Source organism: Aphidius gifuensis, linkage group LG4 (assembly GCF_014905175.1).
Source record: "Aphidius gifuensis isolate YNYX2018 linkage group LG4, ASM1490517v1, whole genome shotgun sequence".
In the NCBI taxonomy this organism is placed as follows: domain Eukaryota; kingdom Metazoa; phylum Arthropoda; class Insecta; order Hymenoptera; family Braconidae; genus Aphidius; species Aphidius gifuensis.
Window position 1 is genome coordinate 1,496,322 of NC_057791.1, and position 22,284 is coordinate 1,518,605.

General features: G+C 22.7%; 2 protein-coding genes across 15 annotated transcripts in view; one reads left to right on the forward strand and one right to left on the reverse strand.

The window, feature by feature from the left end:
* LOC122854363 (sodium channel protein para) overlaps nucleotides 1-20,726 on the forward strand; it is a 30,266-nt gene extending 9,540 nt beyond the window's left edge. For 2 of the 14 annotated variants that reach the window (XM_044154926.1, XM_044154920.1), the window contains exons 4-30: nucleotides 368-523; nucleotides 617-822; nucleotides 1,267-1,395; nucleotides 2,454-2,545; nucleotides 2,716-2,928; nucleotides 2,992-3,052; nucleotides 3,129-3,438; nucleotides 3,525-3,806; nucleotides 5,497-5,937; nucleotides 6,031-6,124; nucleotides 6,198-6,266; nucleotides 7,052-7,326; nucleotides 7,410-7,583; nucleotides 7,660-8,010; nucleotides 8,091-8,325; nucleotides 9,414-9,548; nucleotides 9,606-9,720; nucleotides 9,785-9,906; nucleotides 9,981-10,261; nucleotides 10,326-10,499; nucleotides 11,718-11,840; nucleotides 12,845-12,967; nucleotides 13,037-13,231; nucleotides 13,298-13,543; nucleotides 13,621-13,891; nucleotides 14,787-15,091; nucleotides 15,154-20,726. In XM_044154926.1, coding sequence (XP_044010861.1) covers nucleotides 368-523; nucleotides 617-822; nucleotides 1,267-1,395; nucleotides 2,454-2,545; nucleotides 2,716-2,928; nucleotides 2,992-3,052; nucleotides 3,129-3,438; nucleotides 3,525-3,806; nucleotides 5,497-5,937; nucleotides 6,031-6,124; nucleotides 6,198-6,266; nucleotides 7,052-7,326; nucleotides 7,410-7,583; nucleotides 7,660-8,010; nucleotides 8,091-8,325; nucleotides 9,414-9,548; nucleotides 9,606-9,720; nucleotides 9,785-9,906; nucleotides 9,981-10,261; nucleotides 10,326-10,499; nucleotides 11,718-11,840; nucleotides 12,845-12,967; nucleotides 13,037-13,231; nucleotides 13,298-13,543; nucleotides 13,621-13,891; nucleotides 14,787-15,091; nucleotides 15,154-15,939 — 5,964 coding nt within the window. In that variant the 3' untranslated portion in view covers nucleotides 15,940-20,726. Of the gene's footprint in view, nucleotides 1-367; nucleotides 524-616; nucleotides 823-1,266; nucleotides 1,396-2,453; nucleotides 2,546-2,715; nucleotides 2,929-2,991; nucleotides 3,053-3,128; nucleotides 3,439-3,524; nucleotides 3,807-5,069; nucleotides 5,154-5,496; nucleotides 5,938-6,030; nucleotides 6,125-6,197; nucleotides 6,267-7,051; nucleotides 7,327-7,409; nucleotides 7,584-7,659; nucleotides 8,011-8,090; nucleotides 8,326-9,383; nucleotides 9,549-9,605; nucleotides 9,721-9,784; nucleotides 9,907-9,980; nucleotides 10,262-10,325; nucleotides 10,500-10,747; nucleotides 10,871-11,717; nucleotides 11,841-12,844; nucleotides 12,968-13,036; nucleotides 13,232-13,297; nucleotides 13,544-13,620; nucleotides 14,243-14,786; nucleotides 15,092-15,153 lie in introns of those variants that run through there. The other 12 variants (XM_044154927.1, XM_044154924.1, XM_044154932.1 and 9 more) reach the window with 9 other exon arrangements.
* A 626-nt stretch (nucleotides 20,727-21,352) lies between these two features.
* Nucleotides 21,353-22,138, reverse strand: LOC122854367 (U6 snRNA-associated Sm-like protein LSm2). Its single transcript, XM_044154944.1, has 4 exons — nucleotides 21,981-22,138; nucleotides 21,820-21,887; nucleotides 21,661-21,751; nucleotides 21,353-21,576 (listed from the first exon to the last, which is right to left on the reverse strand). Exons 1-4 carry the CDS (start codon nucleotides 21,981-21,983, stop codon nucleotides 21,451-21,453), a joined length of 288 nt encoding a protein of 95 aa, XP_044010879.1. The 5' UTR covers nucleotides 21,984-22,138; the 3' UTR covers nucleotides 21,353-21,450.
* Nucleotides 22,139-22,284: the final 146 nt, after the last annotated feature.

The following is a 22,284-nucleotide window of genomic DNA, read 5'->3' on the forward strand; positions in this document are numbered from 1 at the left end:
TTAAACTGATGATTTATTAATCATACATGAATGTTTGTATATTTTAGGTACAAATATAAATACTAGATCAATATATGACAATGCAAATGTGAAGTTAATTATTATTTTGGAATTTTTTTTATTTATTATTTTACAAAGCATGCAAAGTATATATTGATGATAATTTCATATTTGCATTAAATTAAATGATACTATTGATAAATCACTATCAAATCTCACAAATGATAAAAAAAGTACAATTGATTTTAAATTTAGAAAAAAATAAATATATTATATATTTTTTAATTTGTGAGAAATGATTTGTAAAAAAAATTTGTTATATTTTTAGTTGAATTTTTTTTGTTAATAATTAAAAATATATTCACAGCCACGTTATGATGATGATGATGAAGATGAGGGTCCACAGCCAGATCCAATGTTTGAACAAGGAGCACCAATTCCAGTCCGATTGCACAACGAATTTCCACCTGAATTGGCTTCAACACCTCTTGAAGATATTGACAGTTTCTATCACAATCAAAGAGTAAATTTAATTAATTTAATTTAATTTATTATGTAATATTAATTTGATTATAATCTTATTGATTAAAATATTAATGTGAAATATTAATTTTAGACATTCGTGGTCATCAGTAAAGGGAAGGACATATTCAGATTCTCGGCAACGGATGCGTTATGGATGCTTGATCCATTTAATCCATTACGACGAGTGGCAATATATATACTGGTCCATCCACTATTTTCACTCTTCATCATCACAACTATTTTGACTAATTGCATACTCATGATTATGCCTGGTACACCCACCATTGAGTCCACCGAGTACGTTTTCAATTTTTTTTTTTTTTTCATATAATGAAATAATATTTAGCTCATATTTTATTATTTAATATAATTGATGTGATTTATTTTTAATAATTTTATCATTTAGATTTATTTAATGTTTTTATTATAGTTTATTTAGATTTTATTTCATTTTTTTTTTTTAATTTATGGGATATTGTAAAAAAGCTAAAATTAAGTATTTCTTAGGTAAATTTGGTAAGTTGGTTTTATAATGAAACGAAAAATTTATATATTAACAAATTAATTATTATAGAATTAATTTATAAATATAAGTATATAGTTTAGATTTTGTTGGATTTGGGGATGATGATTATTGTTGAAAAGGAAATTAATTGATTTTTAAATTATAATATTAAATGTGTTGTTAAAATTAGTTAAATTGATGTTGTACAGTTAATTTAATATTTATTATTTTTACAGAGTCATATTTACGGGCATCTACACATTTGAATCTGCCGTTAAGGTGATGGCGAGGGGTTTCATTCTGCAGCCTTTTACCTATCTTAGAGATGCATGGAATTGGCTCGACTTCGTAGTTATAGCTTTAGCGTGAGTAGTTGAATAAAAATATTCATTTGTTTTTTTTTTTTTTTTTTTTTAATTAATATTGTCAAAGTTAAAATTAATAATCCTTATTTTAATTTTAAATTAAAAATATATTTTTTTTCTTGAAAATAATTAAGCACAAAAAAAAGCTCCACGATTATTGATTAAATTTTCAATTTATTTTCCATTATAAGCCAATATCAGATTGTAATATAATTTAAGAAAAAATAAATAAGCAAAAAAATAAAAAAAGAACAGCAATTAAAAAGCTAGTAAAAATTGATAAATAATTATTTTTTTTTTTAATAATTAAACAAGTGTTTTTATATAAAAATATATACATTATTCTCGATGCATATGACAGTCGTAAAGAAACTTAGGCAGTCTCTACCTACCACAAAGTAAACAACCTATATTTATATATTTTATTCACTATTAATAGGCATATAGTTTAAATATCGACAAAACCTTATTTAATTTTTTTTTTTTAGTATAAAACTTTAGTGACCAAGTTAAAATAGTTAATAACTGTAAAATATATTATATAAATATCTTTTACACATAAATAATTAATCATAGTTAAAAAAAAAATTAAAAAAAAAATAAACATTTTGTTGTTGTAGAATTAGTTGATATTTATTTTTAAATAAAAACCTTATTGTTAATATATATTTAGATATTAATAATAATTTTTTTAATTAAAAATAAAATTAAAAGCTCAATTTTACATTTAAATTATTATTTTTATTTAAAATATTTATGCATGATATAAATTTTTAATTTAAAAAATAAATTAATAATATTATTAAAAATAAGTATTATATAATTAATTAATAATAATAACGCGGTAGATTTAAAATTGTAGTTATTAAAAATAGAAATTATAAAAAAATCAAAAAAAAAAAAAAAGATAATACTGTTGATACTGTGTCTCTTATCATATAATTAAATTAATATTATATTTAAATTTATTTATAATTATGTTTATAATTATTATTGTTAAATTGTTATTATTATTTTGTATAAGTGTAATTTGTGTGATATGTTCGGGTGTATTGCAGTTATGTGACGATGGGAATAGATCTAGGCAACCTTGCTGCTCTGAGGACATTTCGAGTCCTTCGAGCCTTGAAGACTGTCGCTATTGTACCAGGTATGATTAGATAGAAAATTAGCAAATAGAATTATTAATATAGCATTGTTATTTAACTATTATAAATATTGCTTGTTAAAATTTTTTATATAATATTAATTATTTTCAACAGTAATTGAATTTTATTGTTATTGAAATATTTTTAAATTTTAAAATATATAATTATTTAGGTCTGAAAACAATTGTTGGAGCTGTGATAGAATCAGTTAAAAATCTACGTGATGTGATAATTTTAACAATGTTTTCCTTGTCTGTATTTGCACTGATGGGATTACAAATTTATATGGGTGTATTAACACAAAAATGTATTAAAAATTTTCCCGAAGATGGATCATGGGGTAATTTAACTGATGAAAATTGGGACAGATTTTGTAAAAATGAAAGTGAGTTTATTTAATTTTTTTAAATATATATTTATTATTGTTTAACTATTTTATAATTTATAGCAAATTGGTACGTTGATGATGGTGGAAATATGCCACTTTGTGGTAATTCATCAGGTGCTGGGTAAATATTATAAAATATTATTAAATATTGTCATAATTAATTTGTAAATATATATATATTATTTTATGTTTAATAGTACATGTGAACCTGGTTACATATGTCTACAAGGTTTTGGTCCAAATCCAAATTATGGTTATACTAGTTTTGATACATTTGGTTGGGCATTATTGTCAGCATTTCGTTTGATGACACAAGATTATTGGGAAAATTTATATCAACTTGTATTGAGATCAGCTGGTCCATGGCATATGTTATTTTTCATTGTAATTATATTTCTTGGTTCATTTTATTTAGTTAATTTGATTCTTGCTATTGTTGCAATGTCATATGATGAATTGCAAAAAAAAGCTGAAGAAGAAGAAGCTGCTGAGGAAGAGGCAATAAGAGTAAGTATCAAGTTGCTGTATTCATTAATTAAATTTATATTTATAATATTAATTGTTTGATTTTTTGTTTGTTTTAATTTTTTTAGGAAGCCGAGGAGGCGGCATTGGCGAAAGAGAATAAACTCGCGGCGCAGGCTGCTGCGCGTGAAGCTGCGGCTGCCGCTGCAGCAAGTGATGCGATCGTCAAGTCGCCTTCCGATTTCTCTTGCCATAGTTATGAATTATTTGTTGGACAAGAAAAAGGAAATGATGATAATAATAAAGAACGTATGAGTATTAGATCAGTTGAGTCTATTGGTGAATATAGACTCAGACAAATTAATAATAATCATACTAATGCTGCTAATAAAGTTCGAAAAGTTAGCGCTGTAAGTTTATCTAAATTTTTTTTATTACTATATGTATTAATAAATTAAAATGACTAAATATAATTAAATTTTTATGAATATATAAAAAGTTTTTTAAATTTAGTCAATTTAATCTGTGTTTTTTTTTTTTCTAAAAAATGCTTCATAACAAATTTATTATTTTACACATAAAGATTTTTTGTAATTTTGTTTGAAGATTTTATTAGTTGATTTTTTTTTTTATTTTTAAAAATACAAATCGTTAAATTTTATCACTAAAATTTTGGTAACAACTGTTTTATTTTAAAAAACAGATTTTAACTTTGAAATTTTTTTTTTTTTTGTCAATACCTGGTTAAATTTTAGATAAATTTTTTCATAAAAATTACAGATAAAAGTAACATTTTTATATTTTTTTTATATACAATCTTAAATGACAGGCATAAATTTTTTTAGAAAAAACAAATATTATGGTTTTATGATATTTTCATAATATTTATTTAAAAATACTGCATGATAATTTTATTTAGCGCTAATTAAATGTTTGCATAAAAAAATTTGACTGCTGCATGAGCTAATCCAACTATTATCAAGACAATATTTTCATCAACATACATTTAAAAAGAAAAAAAATTAGTATTTTTACAGGTACAACAATTACAAGATCAATTAAAAATTAATAAACAACAAAAAAAAAATTAAATTACCAAGATTTAAAAAACATATTTTCTTTTACTATTATCAAAAAATAAAATGATGAATAAATAACATCATTATATACAGATTGACGATGCATTTTGTATGTTAATTGTAGAATTTAAAATTCGTGTTTATATAAAAAAATTATTATTATTATATTATGCATGAATCGGTAAATTGTATTTGCATATTATTAAAATAATAATTATATATCATTTAAATTATAACTGTTATTATTAAACTAATATTTGAAAAATAATTTAAATATCGATCAGTGAATGATTTAGTTAGAAAAAATAAAATCTATTAAAACATCTAGGTATCTTTAAAAGCTAACAAATAATGTATTTCTAAATTTGAAAAAAATCTATTTAAAAAAAAAAAAAAATTATAAATAGTATTTAGGTAATTATTGAAACAAAAAAAAAAATTTAAGTAATAATTGTGCTTTTTTTGCAAGTCGTGCCTTCTCTATTGATGTAAAGCAAGTTAAATATATTAAAATCAAATTTTTTGTTGGATAGGAGATTATTACTATTATTATCATTTGTTATTTTTTTTTTTTTTTTATTTTTTTTTCTAAAGGTCTCGGGAACGACTAACATCCAGTTAACTAATGTCTACCGGGAAGGTCTGAGGAAGGTCCGTGATGGCTTGTCGGCCTCAACTGTACGTACCCTCTATAATAGGACAAAAAAATTTAAAAAAAAAAAAACAAATTGATTAATTAAAATAAAGTAGTTTTGAAAGAAAAAAATTAACGCGTTTAAAAATAATAATTCTAAGAAAAGAAGGTTGAGGGAATAAAAAAAAAAAATTAATTCCAGTTTGGAATTTAGTGAATCTACATCAAGATGACAATGCTGGAATTTATCAACAAATCACGGCAAATTTCTTCTGTTAAAAAAAAAAGAAAACACAAAATTATTAATTAAATAGTTTAAAAAATATAAAGCAATTATTAAATTTATAAATTAATATATAATTTAATTGTAAAATATATAATTTACAGGCAAGTCTTAGTTTACCTGGTTCACCATTCAATTTACGAAGAGGTAGTCGTGGAAGTCATCAATTTACAATAAGAAATCCTCGAAGTAGATTTGTTGGACAATCTGGTGGTGATAGAAAACCATTGGTATTATCAACGTATCTTGATGCACAAGAACATTTACCATATGCTGATGATTCAAATGCTGTAACACCAATGTCTGAAGATAATGGTACAATTGTTATGCCAGTATATTATGCAAATCTTGGATCAAGACATTCATCATATACATCACATGCATCAAGATTATCATATACATCACATGTTGATTTATTAAGTGGTATTGGTAATGGTAGTAGACCAATGACTAAAGAAAGTAGATTAAGAATAAGATCAGCAAGACCATCTGTTAATGGTCATCAACCAGAAATGATTACAACACAACCAAAACAACATCATCATGTAATATTTAATTATTAATTTTAATATTTATTTAATAAATAAATAATTTATTTTTTAGTTTAATTATAATACATGTCATTCAAACTATTGTAGGAACTTGAAATGGAAGATCCATTGGGTAAAAATAAACAACAAGATAATCCATTTATTGAACCATCACAACAACATGCTGTTGTCGATATGAAAGGTCAAATCTATTTTTTAATAGCTATTTTAATTGATTTTATAAATAATATAATGATTATTTTTTTTTAATACAGATGTTATGGTGTTGAATGATATTATTGAACAAGCTGCTGGACGGCAAAGTAGAGGATCAGATCAAGGAGGTAATTATTATTTTTATAAAATATTTATCTCTTTTATGACCTTACACTATCTTTTTGACATAATCATTTCATCGAATATATATTTTATTTAATTTTTTTTTCGGTTATTAAATGCCACATTGTCTAATGTCTATTTATGTTTATGCGAGTGAGATTTAACATGAAAAAAAAAATCTAATATATTTTTGTCTAAAAAAAAACAATGAAAAAAATTGAATCAATTTTTTTATTTTATATTGTCTTGCTGGATTATTATTTTATTTTATTTTTTTTTTCGTTTAATAATTTACTCTTGTTGAGTAATAATTAAAATATAATCATAACATTTTTGTTGATAAAAGAATGTGAGTGTTTAATAAAATAATATATTAAATAAAAGTAGATAGATTGAATGACTTATTTTTTTTTGGGGAAATAGAGTTTTTGTTTATGTTAATTGTTTGTTTAGCTGCATGAATGTCATTGTATATTTGTAATTGTAAATTAAATAACAATTATTTTTTTCTTTAATTTTGCATAATATAATTTAAAGCTTATTTTTATAATAAATTAAAAGAAAAAAAAAAAAAGAAATAATATGTGTAAAATTGTCGTAGTAATTATTGTTAAATGTAAATTAATTAATTTTTTAAATTTTTTAAATAATATCAAGCATCCAACATAAATCACTTAAATAAAAAAAAAAATCACGTATTTTAAATAAAAAGCACAGCACAAATTAAAAATAAAAACTCTTTCCCCAAAAAAGAGTGGTGATTAACAAACATTACTAACATGATATACAGTTTCAATATATTACTTTCCAACAGACGACGATGAAGAAGGACCAACATTCAAGGAAAAATTAATTGCTGGATTTATACGTGGTATTGATATTGTATGTGTATGGGATTGTTGTTATGCTTGGTTAAAATTACAAGAATGGATTGCAATACTTGTATTTGATCCATTTGTTGAATTATTTATAACACTTTGTATTGTCGTAAATACATTATTTATGGCACTTGATCATCATGACATGGACAAGGATATGGAAAAAATTTTAAAATCTGGAAATTACGTAAGTTTATATATAGAAAAAAAAAAAATCAAACAAAATATTATAAATTATTTATTATTAATATCAAATTTTTTTTATTATAGTTTTTTACTGCAACATTTGGTATTGAAGCTGGTCTTAAATTAATGGCAATGAGTCCAAAATACTATTTTCAAGTTGGATGGAATATATTTGATTTTATTATTGTTGCATTATCACTTGTAGAACTTGGTCTTGAAGGTGTACAAGGTCTATCAGTTTTACGTTCATTTAGATTGGTAAATATATACATACAAAAAAATATTATGTAATTTTATTAATGATTAATTAATTATATTTTTATTTTTAATACAGCTTCGAGTATTTAAATTAGCTAAATCATGGCCAACATTAAATTTACTTATTTCAATAATGGGTAGAACAGTTGGTGCATTGGGTAACTTGACATTTGTACTTTGCATTATTATATTTATATTTGCTGTTATGGGAATGCAATTATTTGGTAAAAATTATACTGATAATGTCGATCGTTTTCCTGATGGTGGTTTACCAAGATGGAATTTTACTGATTTTATGCATTCATTTATGATTGTATTTCGTGTATTATGTGGTGAATGGATTGAATCCATGTGGGATTGTATGCTAGTTGGTGATGTATCATGTATACCATTTTTCTTGGCAACTGTTGTCATTGGAAATTTAGTTGTAAGTATTAAATTAACAACAATTAATATTCATATATATTATAAATTAATAATAACAATAATTTAAAAAAAAAAAAACAGGTACTCAATCTTTTCTTGGCTTTGCTTTTGAGTAATTTTGGTTCATCAAATTTATCGGCACCAACAGCTGACAGTGATACAAATAAAATAACAGAAGCTATTGACAGGATTGATCGTTTTATTGCTTGGACAAAAAGAAATATTGCTGATATATTTAAAATGATGAAATCAAAATTGACCAACCAGATATCTGATCAGGCGCCAGGTGAGGGACCATCCAACAGTTGGAAAGAAGGTTTATATCCAATCAGATCGCTTGCTGTGTGCGCTGTTGTAGTTTGTCAATCATTTTATTATTTTCTTATTTGTTTTCTCATTAAATATTATCTATATAAATTAAATGAAAATAATTTTTTAACAAAAAAAAAAAAAAAAACAAATTTTATAATAATTAATAATTAATATTATTATTTTTTTCTTCTTTCAATCAAACTCAATTGTCAAATATCTGATGATTATATTATTATTATTAAATAATTTTTATCATATTATATATGATAAATTAATAATTAAATAATATTATTAAACAAAAAAAAAAAAAATTAATTTTTGATAGCTGCTAGTCGCTTTTGTGAGTTGGATTTGAAGTGGATATGACCGATGTAATAGAAATGTATTTCATTTTATCATTAATTATCCTCCACCCTTAATTTATTTAATCATAATTTATTTATTTTTTTTTTTTAATTTTATCCTTTTTTATATTGCTTTATTATTATTACATATACTCAAACAAATTTATTTTTATCATTATTACTATTTATTTATTTTACATCTCTAGGACAGTTTTAATAATCAGAATAATTTTTAGATTTATTTTTTAAATAATCACGCAAGCTAATTAACACAATATCAATGTCAAAATAATAATAATTTTTATTAGTATTTAAAATTTAACAAAGAAATTAGGAAAAAAAATATTTTTATTTTTCTAATAATTGAGTGTTAATGCATGTAAAAAAAATACATATTATTTTTTGTTTTTTTTTTTTCTTTAAATAATTTGTTTTTGACCCAGTAAATTTTGACAGTCATTAAATTGATGACAAAGAGTTTGATTAGTCAATGATAAATTAAACTATTTATATATAAAATGACAGATATTATTATTTTTTATTTTTTTAAATTTATAATACGAGAAAACAAATACAACAAATTAATTTAATTTTTTTTTTTCATTATCATTTATTATTTATTATCATTATTTTATTATTATTATTGTCCTTTATAATTTATCGTTCATGAAAAATAAAAAAAAAAAAAAAAGAAATCATATTTCTTGTTTTTACCCAGATGGGTTAGAAATTATTTATAAATGTGCAGATGGAATTGATCGTGATGGTGATCGAGATCTTGCAGATGGTGAACTTGATGGATACAGAGATAAAAAAAGTGCTAAAGAATTGCATAATCAGCTGGAAGTTGCAATTGGTGATGGAATGGAATTTACAATTCATGGTAATAGCTTATTTAAAATATAATATTACTTAATTTAATTTATTAATTTTTGTTTAGGTGATTTGAGAAATAAATTAAGAAGAGAAAGATTAAGTATGAATAATACAAAAGCCATTGGTAATTCAATTGACTACAGATTAGATTATTTAAATCATGATGACGACACAATAAGGTATAAAATATTGTATTGTTTAAAGAAATTCATTTAAAATTAATATTTATTTTTTGTTATTTAGTAATAAATCATATGGAAGTCATAAAAATCGAGGATTTAAAGATGAAAGTCACAAAGGAAGTATGGATTCTTTAGATGGTGAAGAAAAAAAAGATGCCAGTAAAGAAGACCTAGATCAAGAAGGTACAGCGATAATTTTTTTTTTTTCTCAAATGTTAATTTATTTTGAAAAATAATTAAATTAATTTAATCAAAAGATCTTGAGGATGAAGGTGATAAAGGAGATGAAGAAGATGAAGAAGAAATGGAAGATGGTGATGTTATAATACAAGCTGATGAAGATCCAATTGCTGAAGATGCACCAGCTGATTGTTGTCCAGAAAGTTATTATAAAAGATTTCCATTTTTAACTGGTGATGAAGATGCACCATTTTGGCAAGGATGGGGAAATTTAAGATTAAAAACATTTCAACTTATTGAAAATAAATACTTTGAAACAGCTGTTATAACATTAATTTTACTCAGCAGTATGGCACTGGTAATATATACAAAATTAATATTTAAATTTATTTATACTATATATTCTTTTTTGTTTTATTTAGGCTTTAGAAGATGTACATTTACAATCAAGACCAATACTTCAAGATATTCTATACTACATGGACAGAATATTTACTGTTATTTTCTTTTTGGAAATGTTAATTAAATGGTTAGCACTTGGATTTCAAAAATATTTTACAAATGCATGGTGTTGGCTTGATTTCATCATTGTCATGGTAAGATAGAAATATTATATTTCATTAAAAATTATAAATAAAAAATATTATTTATAATAATAATTATTTAATTTTATATAACGAATATTTATTCAAGTTATTATTAAGGACATCATGGTGAAGCTGTTGATAACAAATTGTTTTTAATCATGGATGATTAAAACACCTATTAATATTTATTTCTTTCATGAATTTTTTTTGTTTATTAATAATAAGAGTAATTAATATATGATGATAAAAATATATAGCTATCACTGATCAACATGGGGGCAATATGGATTGGTCTTGCGGACATACCAGCATTTCGTTCAATGAGAACATTGAGGGCATTGAGACCCTTGAGAGCTGTTTCACGATGGGAGGGCATGAGAGTAAGTTAGGCCCAAGCGACAACATTCATCAATCCATTTATTTTATTTTTTTTTTTAATATTTTTAAAACTCTAATCAATAATTCAAGTCTTTTTTAAATTCATATAATATGATAGATACTTAAAACCCTTGAATCCAATGATAATTCAATAAAATATTCATGTGTCTCGACGATTTTAAATGACAAAAAAAAAAAACAACTTGTCGTACTTGCTATTGCCGTACGCCTTTTCTCAACCAATTTGGTCAAATAATTGTTGTGCAAAGTATGCTTTTTATGTATAAATCTTTCCCTTGTATGATTTTTTATGATAAACTTAAAATATTTAAATGAAAATTTAACAAAATATATTTATTAAATATATTAATCATAAAAAATCATACAAAGATTTTTCATCTGTTTCAGGATGGAGCTGATTTGTGTGTTTAAATATTATATAAAAAAAAAAAAAAACACCTTGATTATTAAATATTTCTACGCATTGTTATTATTGTATATTGTCTTCTGATTGTCACTGTTACGTTGTTGTACGTATTCTACTCTACTTGAACCTGTTCAATGTACTAATGTCTATTTTTCATCATCAAAGCCAACAGAATGGGGTCCAACTATCTCTTTATCTATTTTTCCCATCTATTATTTTATTAAACCTATAGATATTTTTTTTATTATTATTTTTTTTTCGAGTACAATTTGATCGCAGCAACAGTGATAAATAATAATTATAATTTTTAAAAAAATACTAAAAACAAGTAGATAAATAAAATAGTTTCGTTTATTTAAAAAAAAAAAAAAATAAATATCGAATTTATATTGTTATATTTCGATGTCGTTTGTCGGTCGCAGGTTTCCCTCATAAACTTCGTTGCGTCTCTATGTGGCGCAGGGGGAATTCAAGCCTTCAAAACAATGAGGACCCTAAGGGCCCTAAGGCCACTCAGGGCGATGTCTAGAATGCAGGGGATGAGGGTATGTAGCCCTCCGTCTCGGCTGACCTTGTCACTCCATTTTCCACTTGATATATTTTTCCTTAAAAAAATTTTTTTTTTTCATTTTAAATCACATACTTGTTATTCTTTTTTTTTAATAATCAATTTTTAATTTTTTATCAATACACATCAAGACATATTAACATTTTATTGTCAGTGTGATTTTAGTTTTTTTTTTTTAAATTTTTTTTAAATTTTACAGATAGATTAATATTTAGCTGCTTAATTTAAAAAAAAAAAATAAATTCAAGATAATTTACAGTTTAATTAGAAATGATAGAATATTTTATATTTTTTTATTTTTTTTTTTTTTTCAAATTAAAACAAAGGTTAAGACTGGTAAGGTCACTGAGACATTGGGTTTAGGAAAATCATAGTCATACCCATACCCTAGACACTCTTTTTTTTTTTTTTTCATTTTTTTTATTTTAGAATTTAATTAATCATCTATTGCATGCTTTCAATGTAACCCTTTATTGTACCACATTATTTTATTTGTGATTTTTATGAATTTATTTTTTTTCTTCACTAAAATTTAGTGATTAAATAAATAAATAAATAAACAAATAATAAATAACACTTGCAGCATATTATGCACTTGAAAAAAAAAACCATAAAAATTATTATTTTTCATTATTTAAAGCTTGCATGCTTGTTAACTTTTGCATTAACTGATTTTTAAAAAAAGCGAATAAATTGCATGAATACTCTTTCTGTAAATCTAGTAGCAAAATAAATTTATAAAAAAATAATTTTAATAAACAAAAAATACACAACATTGTCATTGATAAATATATTTTTAAAAATTTTTTTAATTCACATAGTTGAATAAATTCAATCACTCAATGAAATGAACACTAATGACACAAATTATAATTTAAAAAAATATATCAAATAGTGTGAGCTTAAAATAGAAAAAAAAAATTACAAAAATTAGTTTTATGGATTATTTAAATTTTTGATATTAATTAATTGTTTTTTTAGGTCGTGGTGAATGCATTGGTCCAGGCAATTCCATCCATCTTCAATGTGTTACTGGTGTGTTTGATATTCTGGCTGATATTTGCCATAATGGGAGTTCAATTATTTGCTGGAAAATACTACAAGGTAATTCATTAATAATACAAAATAATAATAAATCATTATATAAATAAAATACTATTTTTATAATTACAGTGTGTTGATGTAAATAAAACAACAATTAGCCATGAAATAATACCAGATAAAAATGCTTGTATAGCTGAAAATTATACATGGGAAAATTCAAGAATGAATTTTGATCATGTTGGTAAAGCATATCTATGTTTATTTCAAGTTGCAACATTCAAAGGTTGGATACAAATAATGAATGATGCCATTGATTCACGTGATGTAAGTTAAAAATTAAAATAATCATAAAAATAAGGAAATAAAAAATTAAATAATTAATTATTACAGATGAATAAACAACCAATACGTGAAACAAATATTTACATGTATTTATACTTTGTATTTTTCATAATATTTGGTTCATTTTTTACTCTTAATTTATTTATTGGAGTAATTATTGATAATTTTAATGAACAAAAGAAAAAAGCTGGTGGTTCACTTGAAATGTTTATGACTGAAGATCAAAAAAAATATTACAATGCTATGAAAAAAATGGGAAGTAAAAAACCACTTAAAGCTATACCTCGTCCAAGGGTAAATAATAAAAAATAAAAATAAATTTATAATTATAATTTTTTAAATTTTAATTAATTATAATTTTATTATTACAGTGGAGACCTCAAGCAATTGTGTTTGAAATAGTGACAGATAAAAAGTTCGATATGATAATTATGTTGTTTATTGGTCTTAATATGTTAACAATGACACTTGATCATTATCAACAATCACAAACATTTAGTGATGTACTTGATTATCTTAATATGATATTCATTGTGATATTCAGCAGTGAATGTTTAATGAAAATATTTGCATTACGTTATCATTACTTCAAGGAGCCATGGAATCTATTCGATTTTGTTGTTGTTATATTATCGATATTAGGTAATGTATCGCAATGACTTATTAATTCGTATGACTCGATTGAAATGAATCAGAATATTTACTGTGATAATATCCTATTTGCTTTGATAACAGAAAAAAAAAAAAAAATACAAAATATACTGACAATATTTTTTTTTCGACTCGATTAAACAGTAGTTTCGTTTTTTTTTTATTTTATTTTGTAAATATATTTTTAATATTAAGTGTGGTGGTACTTTTTCATTTACACATTTATAAATAACACAATTAACACACAAAGGTAAAATTAAAAAAAAGCAAACAGGATATGTACGTTTCAATTGAGTCGCAACGATAAATCGATGTCATTACGCTATGTAGCCTTACATTGATGTTTTTATCAATGAGCTTATTATAATTGTCCCTCCCTAAATGTGCTTTTTGTAAGTATAAAAAAAAAAAAAAAAAAGAAATTATAAATTTGCCCAACTATATGGGTAAGAAGTACAAAATAATTTTCTTTTTTTTTAAAAAAAAAGAAAAAGTATATGAAAATTATTTAAACTATTTTTCAATTTGCATCAATTTTTTTTTTTTTCTTTGTTTTAAATAATTTATAGAATTTAATTATTAGTTATTCCCATCAGTTTTTTTTTTGAAAAACAAATACAAATATTTTTTTATTTTACAATACACCTTTTTTTAAAATTGCATCAAATATTATTTTAAATAGTTTATAGAATTTTATATAGAAAATTTTTAAAAAACATACAAACAGAGCATTAATCTCTCCCTTAAATAATCGAAAAATAAAAAACCCTACCTGCACGTCAATATGCTTTAATAACACAAAATTGTCGTGAGTAAATGTATGTGTGTATTTTAAAAATATATATTTAAGGAGAATTTAATTAATATTTGTTTATAATAATTACAGGTCTTGTGCTGAGTGACATTATTGAAAAATATTTTGTCTCACCTACACTACTTCGTGTTGTGCGAGTTGCAAAAGTTGGTCGTGTATTACGTCTAGTTAAAGGTGCAAAGGGCATAAGAACATTATTATTTGCTCTTGCAATGTCACTGCCAGCTCTATTCAACATATGCCTATTGCTGTTTCTTGTTATGTTTATTTTTGCAATATTTGGAATGTCATTTTTCATGCATGTCAAGGATAAAAGTGGTCTAGATGATGTTTATAATTTTCAAACATTTCCACAATCAATGATTTTATTATTTATGGTAAGTTGAAAATGACAACAAAATAAACATGATAATATAATAATTTTTTTAAATATTTAAAGATGTCAACATCAGCTGGTTGGGATGGTGTACTTGATGGTATAATTAATGAAGAAGATTGTCAAGCACCAAATAATGAAATTGGCTATCCTGGAAATTGTGGAAATTCAACAATTGGAATAGCATTTTTATTATCATATCTTGTGATAAGTTTTCTTATTGTTATAAACATGTATATTGCTGTTATATTAGAAAATTATTCACAAGCAACTGAAGATGTACAAGAAGGTCTAACTGATGATGATTATGATATGTATTATGAAATATGGCAACAATTTGATCCAGATGGTACTCAATATATACGGTATGACCAGCTCTCCGAGTTTTTGGATGTTCTTGAACCACCATTACAAATTCATAAACCAAATAAATATAAGATCGTGTCGATGGATATCCCCATATGTAAGGGTGACCTTATGTTTTGCGTGGATATCCTCGATGCCCTCACAAAAGACTTTTTCGCAAGAAAAGGTAATCCAATTGAAGAAACTGGAGAGCTGGCCGAAGTTGCGCCTAGACCTGGTGAGGCTGGCTATGAGCCAGTTTCATCTACACTATGGCGTCAGCGTGAGGAATACTGTGCAAGATTGATACAAAATGCCTGGCGTAAACATAAAAAACAAAGATTAGGTGGACCAAGTGAAGAAAGTGATGATCCAGATATGGATCCAAGAGTTAGACAAACAGCTGTACTTGTTGAAAGTGATGGTTTTATAACTAAAAATGGACATCGTGTTGTTATACATAGTCGTTCACCAAGTGTTACATCACGTACAGCAGATGTCTGATCAAAACTTGATGCTCCAACGACGTATTTAAATAAATAAATTAAATTTTTAAATACAATATTATAAACAATAATATTTTGCAGCCATATTTATCTATTTAATTATTTATTTCATTTACATTTATTCGTTAAACATTATCATCATCAATTATGTTAATCAACTGTGAGTTGTGAATTGTTTTATTTTTTTTTTTTTATTTTTTTCGTTTATAAAAATGGACTGCATTTAAATATTAAAACAATGTCGTTCGGAGACACTTGGATAAATGAAAAATATTCATAAATAATTATTAAAAATAAAAAAAAGAGACACTTTGAGGATTCGTCCATTAAAAATACTAAATTAAATTATTATAATTGAGGCTTGCCTTCGACAGTGCGGTTTCAGTTATTATTTATCCATAAATCATGGATTTGTCCTTAATAATAATTAATTACCATAAATCTTCCCCTTTTCCCTCGGAGAAACTGTTTAAATATTTTTAAAAATATCGCTTGCTTTTAAATTTCGAAATATCCCACTCATTTTAATATATCGAAATTATATTACTATCATATTGCGTTTATAACGCTACAAAGAAAAAAAAAAAAAAAGACTCGAAATTATTATTTTTTTTTATTCTTAATTTTTTTTAAAAAATAATTAATTTAATTTTTTTTTTTTTTTTTTCCTTTTTCTTTTCGGAAACTTGGCCGACGAATTCACTTCCCCTCAATTATGAATTCGTTAACCAATTGAACGATTAAGAGAAATAGAAAAAAAAAAAAAAAATTAAATATAAAATATATAATTATGTGAACGCGTGGGTGTTTGAAGAAAAATATTAAAAAATTTTAAAAAAAATACGCGATAAATGCAGTGTGATTAAAATTAAAATCATCGATAATTAATTTTGTTAAACGTGAATAAATTATATATAATTTTTATCTATTATTAAATCAACTTATTGACGAGGCACAAAATAATTTAAAAAAAAGAAATATTAATTAATTGATTAAATAATAACACCATCACTAAATTCACCAGCATTGTCATCTTGGCTGACTATTTTTCATCTGATAAATAATTAAAAAAATAAATAATATATATATATAAATAATAAAGCTATGATGATGCCTTGTTCTCTGTCAAATGTTTTTTATTTTTACTTAAAATATTAATTATTATTATTAATAAAATTATCATTATTATTATTAATCATAAATTTATAAAACGAAATGTACAGATAATGTTTTGCAATAAATTATCAGGCTCGCACAAATAAAAAATGCCCACGATGTATAGAATTGTTGAAAAAATAATAATTAAAAAAGAAAAAAAAAAAAAAAAATCAGTAAATTGTTTTTCTATTGTTTTTTTTTTTTTTTTTATTTATTATTTTAAATATCATTGTAACATAATTATATAACACCCAATCATTTCCAATTACACATTACACATACACTATTAATCATAAGTATAATAATTATGCTAAATTATTATTATTATTATTACATTGTAGTTTTTTCTAACAGTGTGAATGACAGATCGCATCAGAAGCAATATTGCAAAAAAATATATAGAAAAATACACAGTGAAATGTTTAATAAAATGCACCGCACATTGAAATAGAAAAAAAAAATAGAAAATAAAAATACGTACACACAGCCAGTCATTAAATAAAAAAAAAAAAATGATATTAATTTATTTTAATAAACGAAAAATATATAACGAATCGAAATAATTTCGTTTGTGTTTAGGAAAAAAGTTTCGAAATAAAAATACAATATTGGTAAGAGAGAAGAAATAAAAATAGAAAAATAATTTAAATTGTAAGATAGCTTGGCACATTTGACAAATAATTTTATGGCATAAAGAAAAAAATAATTTCGAAAAATAATTTGTCTTTTTTTAATGCACTTATCGCAATCACGCATATATAATTTACAAATTTTTTTCTTACACAAAATTGTAATATAATTTTATTAATTTGTAAAAATAAAAAAATTTACATAATATATATATAAAAAAAAACAAGTCAAATAATTTAAAAGCGATAAAATTATTTCTGCCTTTAATTATGTAAAATAATAGTAATAATAATATCTAATAAAAAATTGTAATAGTCGGACTTTCTCACTGTTGATTCGATAAATTCTCAATAATAAAAAAAATAACAATAATTAAAAAGAAAAAAAAATTAATGCCTATATTGATAAAATAAAATAATGACAAATATTTAGTTTGTTAATTATTAAAATATAAATATAAATAATTTTTAAAAAATGCCATGAAATAATAAAAGGCACTTGTGAAGGACAATGAGATCCGTATCGACAATTGAGAATGTCCGTACTAATTAATTCAACACGCTCGCTATTTTTCTATGTTATTATTATTATTATCTGTAATTTACATAAAATAATAATAATAATAATTAATAATAGTAATAAATAATTAAATTAACGAATAAATAAAAAGGTGCTCTCGTCATTGGCGCGGTGCGCTTTAATAAACAATTAGATGTGTATTAAATTAATTTTATTTATTATGCCCATGTTTAAATAATAATAATAAATTAATTAATTTAATAATAAACAATGCCTCATAGACATGTAAATTTAAATCAATTTTTATTCTTTCTTTCGCTTATTTTTATTTATTAAATTATCGCGAATAATATGGAAAAAGTAATTTAATTTTTTTTGGTGTTTTTTTTTTGGAATGTGCGCGTAAATGAATAAATTAGATAGTTAAAATAAATGTTCGAGCAGCGAGTAGCTAATGAATATATAATTTAAAAATAAAAAAAATTGAAAATATAAGCAATGCGCTTTAACTTGCCAGTAACAAGACATTCAAATGTAATAATATTAAATTTGAATAATTTAAAAAAAATTTAAAAAACAAATGTTCATTAATTTAAGCTTAGGAGCTCAAAAAATATGACTTAAAAAAATAATAAATTATTGTAAATTATTAATCAGACATTGAGTGAAAAAAAAACATATACTTTTGTCAAATTCATTTCACAAAACAATTTACAATTGTACATTACATTATGAATTTGCAATAAAAAAAAAAAAAACTCACCAACATTAATCAAAAATAAAAAAAAATAAAAAAAAAAAGATCTTTTTTAAAATTATTATTTTAAATTTTAAATTCACAAAATTATCCTGTCATTAATGCCTTCATTGCAACTTGAAAAAAAATAATTATAATTAATAAATTGAAAATTTTTTTTAATTCGAAAAATTATTTCACAATTAAAACAAGTCATTTTGACTTTTATTTTTCGATAATTAATTCATTTAATACTCCAATCGCGTAGTCGATCAATAGAAGCAATATTAATTAACATTTTCATGTCGATAAAAAATAATTAAATAAATTAAATACACTCAATACAACACAGTCATGTCAAAAAAAAAAAAAAGTATAAATTTTTAACGAGTATTTTCATAAAATCAAATTTTTAAAAACTTTTCTCCACAAAATTCTGTAGGAAAATACTCAAATACTCAAACGAAAAATACACAATCATAAATTTAATAAACAATAAATATCACTACCAAAATAATAATAATAATAATAATAAATAAATAAATAATAATAATAATGATAATATTAAATCCACGTCATTTTCACATTTAATTATTCCTAGATGAGTATATTGTATATATGATCGAAATGAAAAAAAAAAAAATTAAATAAATAAATAAATATGTGATTAACAGTTGGCTTTAAGAGTGTAAATTTTCAAAAATTTAAAAATGATAATAATGGGGGATGTAGAGACGTGAAAAAATATTAAAGTTGCTTTAGAGAAAAAAAAAACTTCCCCGTAGAAAATTTGATATCAGAATGAGATTTGAAATAAAAAAAGTGTTTTAATATTTTTCCTCGATCTCTGATTGATGAAATAAATAAAATAATGTATAGAAAAGTAAAAAAAAAGAATTAAATTATTAAAAATGGATTTATTAAATGCTTTGAAATATAATGCAATTAAAATTTTGATTAAATCGGTAGTAACGAAAATGGGGAGAGTATGTGAAAACAAAAAAAAAAAAAATTAGAATTCAATAGTTAATCATTAATTGTTTTTTTTATTTTTTTTGGTTAATTAATAAATAAAAAATTAATATGATTTTTTTATTATTTGTATATTATTTATTAATAAATTCATTTCTAAATTTAATAAAAAGTTGGAGATAAAAATGAAATTTAAAAATGAAAATTAAATAAACAAATAAAACGTACTTTCTCCGTGAACGATACTGCCGTTAATTATAAGTTTAAAACAATTAATAAATAAATTGTTATTAACATTCAGATAAATTAAATATAACTCCAATAATCTTTTTTATTTTCAATCTCATGTGAGAATTAAAATTTTAGAACAAAAAATTATGTCAAATTGCTAAAATATAAATTAAATTTAGAAAGAGTAATTAAAGTGAATAATTAACAAGCAACTGCCAAGGGTCAGTAAAAAAAAATAAAATAATAAATTTAACATACGGAAATTAAAAAAATAATATTTAAATCGCTAAAAATTAATTAATAATATCATAATTATAAAGAAAAGATAATGTCCATTGTTTATAAAAAAAAAAAATCAGTTAAATTTTAAAAAATTAAATTAAATAAAAAATATAATCTTGTATAAATGACGTAACTATGTTTTTCTCCCACGAAAAGAAATTTATTCATAAAAAAAAAAAATGAAACGCATAACTAAATACGAGTTATTTGCACAATATTATAAATAAATAAACTACAATTTAAAGCATAAATTTCAAGAGCAAATAATGCAGCTTTAAAGACAAAAAAAATCATTGAAAAATCAATAAATAATTAACTGGTTAACAAGACAAAGAAAAAAGTAAAAAAAAATAAATATTTAAAACGATCTGAATATTATTGGATCAACGAGAAATAAATAAATAATTTTAATTAAATATATCTAGTTAAATATAAAAAATAATTTGTTTGTTAATAATTAGTTAAATAATTCGTATATTAGTAATGATAATTATGTAATTCTTAATGATAATATAGTTACAATTAACAAGTTGTTACCGCTTTGTTATACACGATATAATTAACATACAATAAGAATTATATAAATTAAACAAACGACATTGATTTTTCATTTAAAAAACTCAAAAAAAAAAAAAAATAATATAAATAAATAAATATAAATTATATATATATTATTTCGAAAGTTATTTCGATTAGAAATATAATTTTGTTTTTTTTTTTTCTAATATAAAAGTTAAAATTAAGTTTTTTTAATTTATGTGTGGCTGGTATAAATAATAGAAACACATTTTACAAAACTATTTTAAATAAATAAGAATTCAACAATTTGTGTTATTGTATTATTTTTCATGATTTATTTAATTTTTTTTTTTTAAAGTGCTGATCAAAGTTTATGCCAATGTTTTTTTTTTTATAAACTTAAGAAAATTGAAAATATTTGTACATAAAAATATAAATTATTTGATAATAATAATTTAATTGTTATCGTGTTTGTACAACAGCTTCTTTTCGTGCAGCATCTTGCAAAAGTTGAGTGTCAACTTCATCACCAGGTAGCTGAACGTATCGGACAACTGAGCCACGAATAAAGCAGTTTTTTACTGACAACTTTAAAAGAAGATAATTTATTAATTTAAAAATTGATTATAGTGTTTATAAATATTAATTATATGCTTGGTTTTATGTATTTACCATGTGTGGATATTTATCTGTATCAATTACATTGATGTCTGTTAATTTAATGTTGAGATATTGATCAACTGAATGCAATGTTCCACAAATACTGTTGATATATTTAAAAAAATAATTGAATTAGATATTTGATTTTGATGAAAAAATATTATTAATTACCTGAGATCATTTTTGAGTTCAACAACAACGTCCTTGCCAGTTAATGACTTGAAAAATGAATAAAACAACTGTAACAAAATAACACAATAATACACAAAATATTATTTTTAAAATTTTTAGGTTATGGAAATTGTTTATTGTATTATTGAATAATGATTTACCATAGTTGATTAATTTTTGTATTTTTTATAATTGGTAGAGGTTTATGTCAATTAATTATTGACGATTATTATGCTTTTAATTATTTGGCAAGTTTGTTTTATTGACAAACAATCACATTGACCGGTTGCTTTTTTTATTTTTTTTTATTGACAATTGTGACAAGCTATGAAAAAATAAAACAAAGAGAAAGAAAGTTGATGTAATTTTTTGTGTGGGACATGGAGACTCGAGACATCTAGTGCTTTAATTTTAAAGCTAATTTGAATTTAAATTATTTATCTAGAAACATTTAAAAATAATATT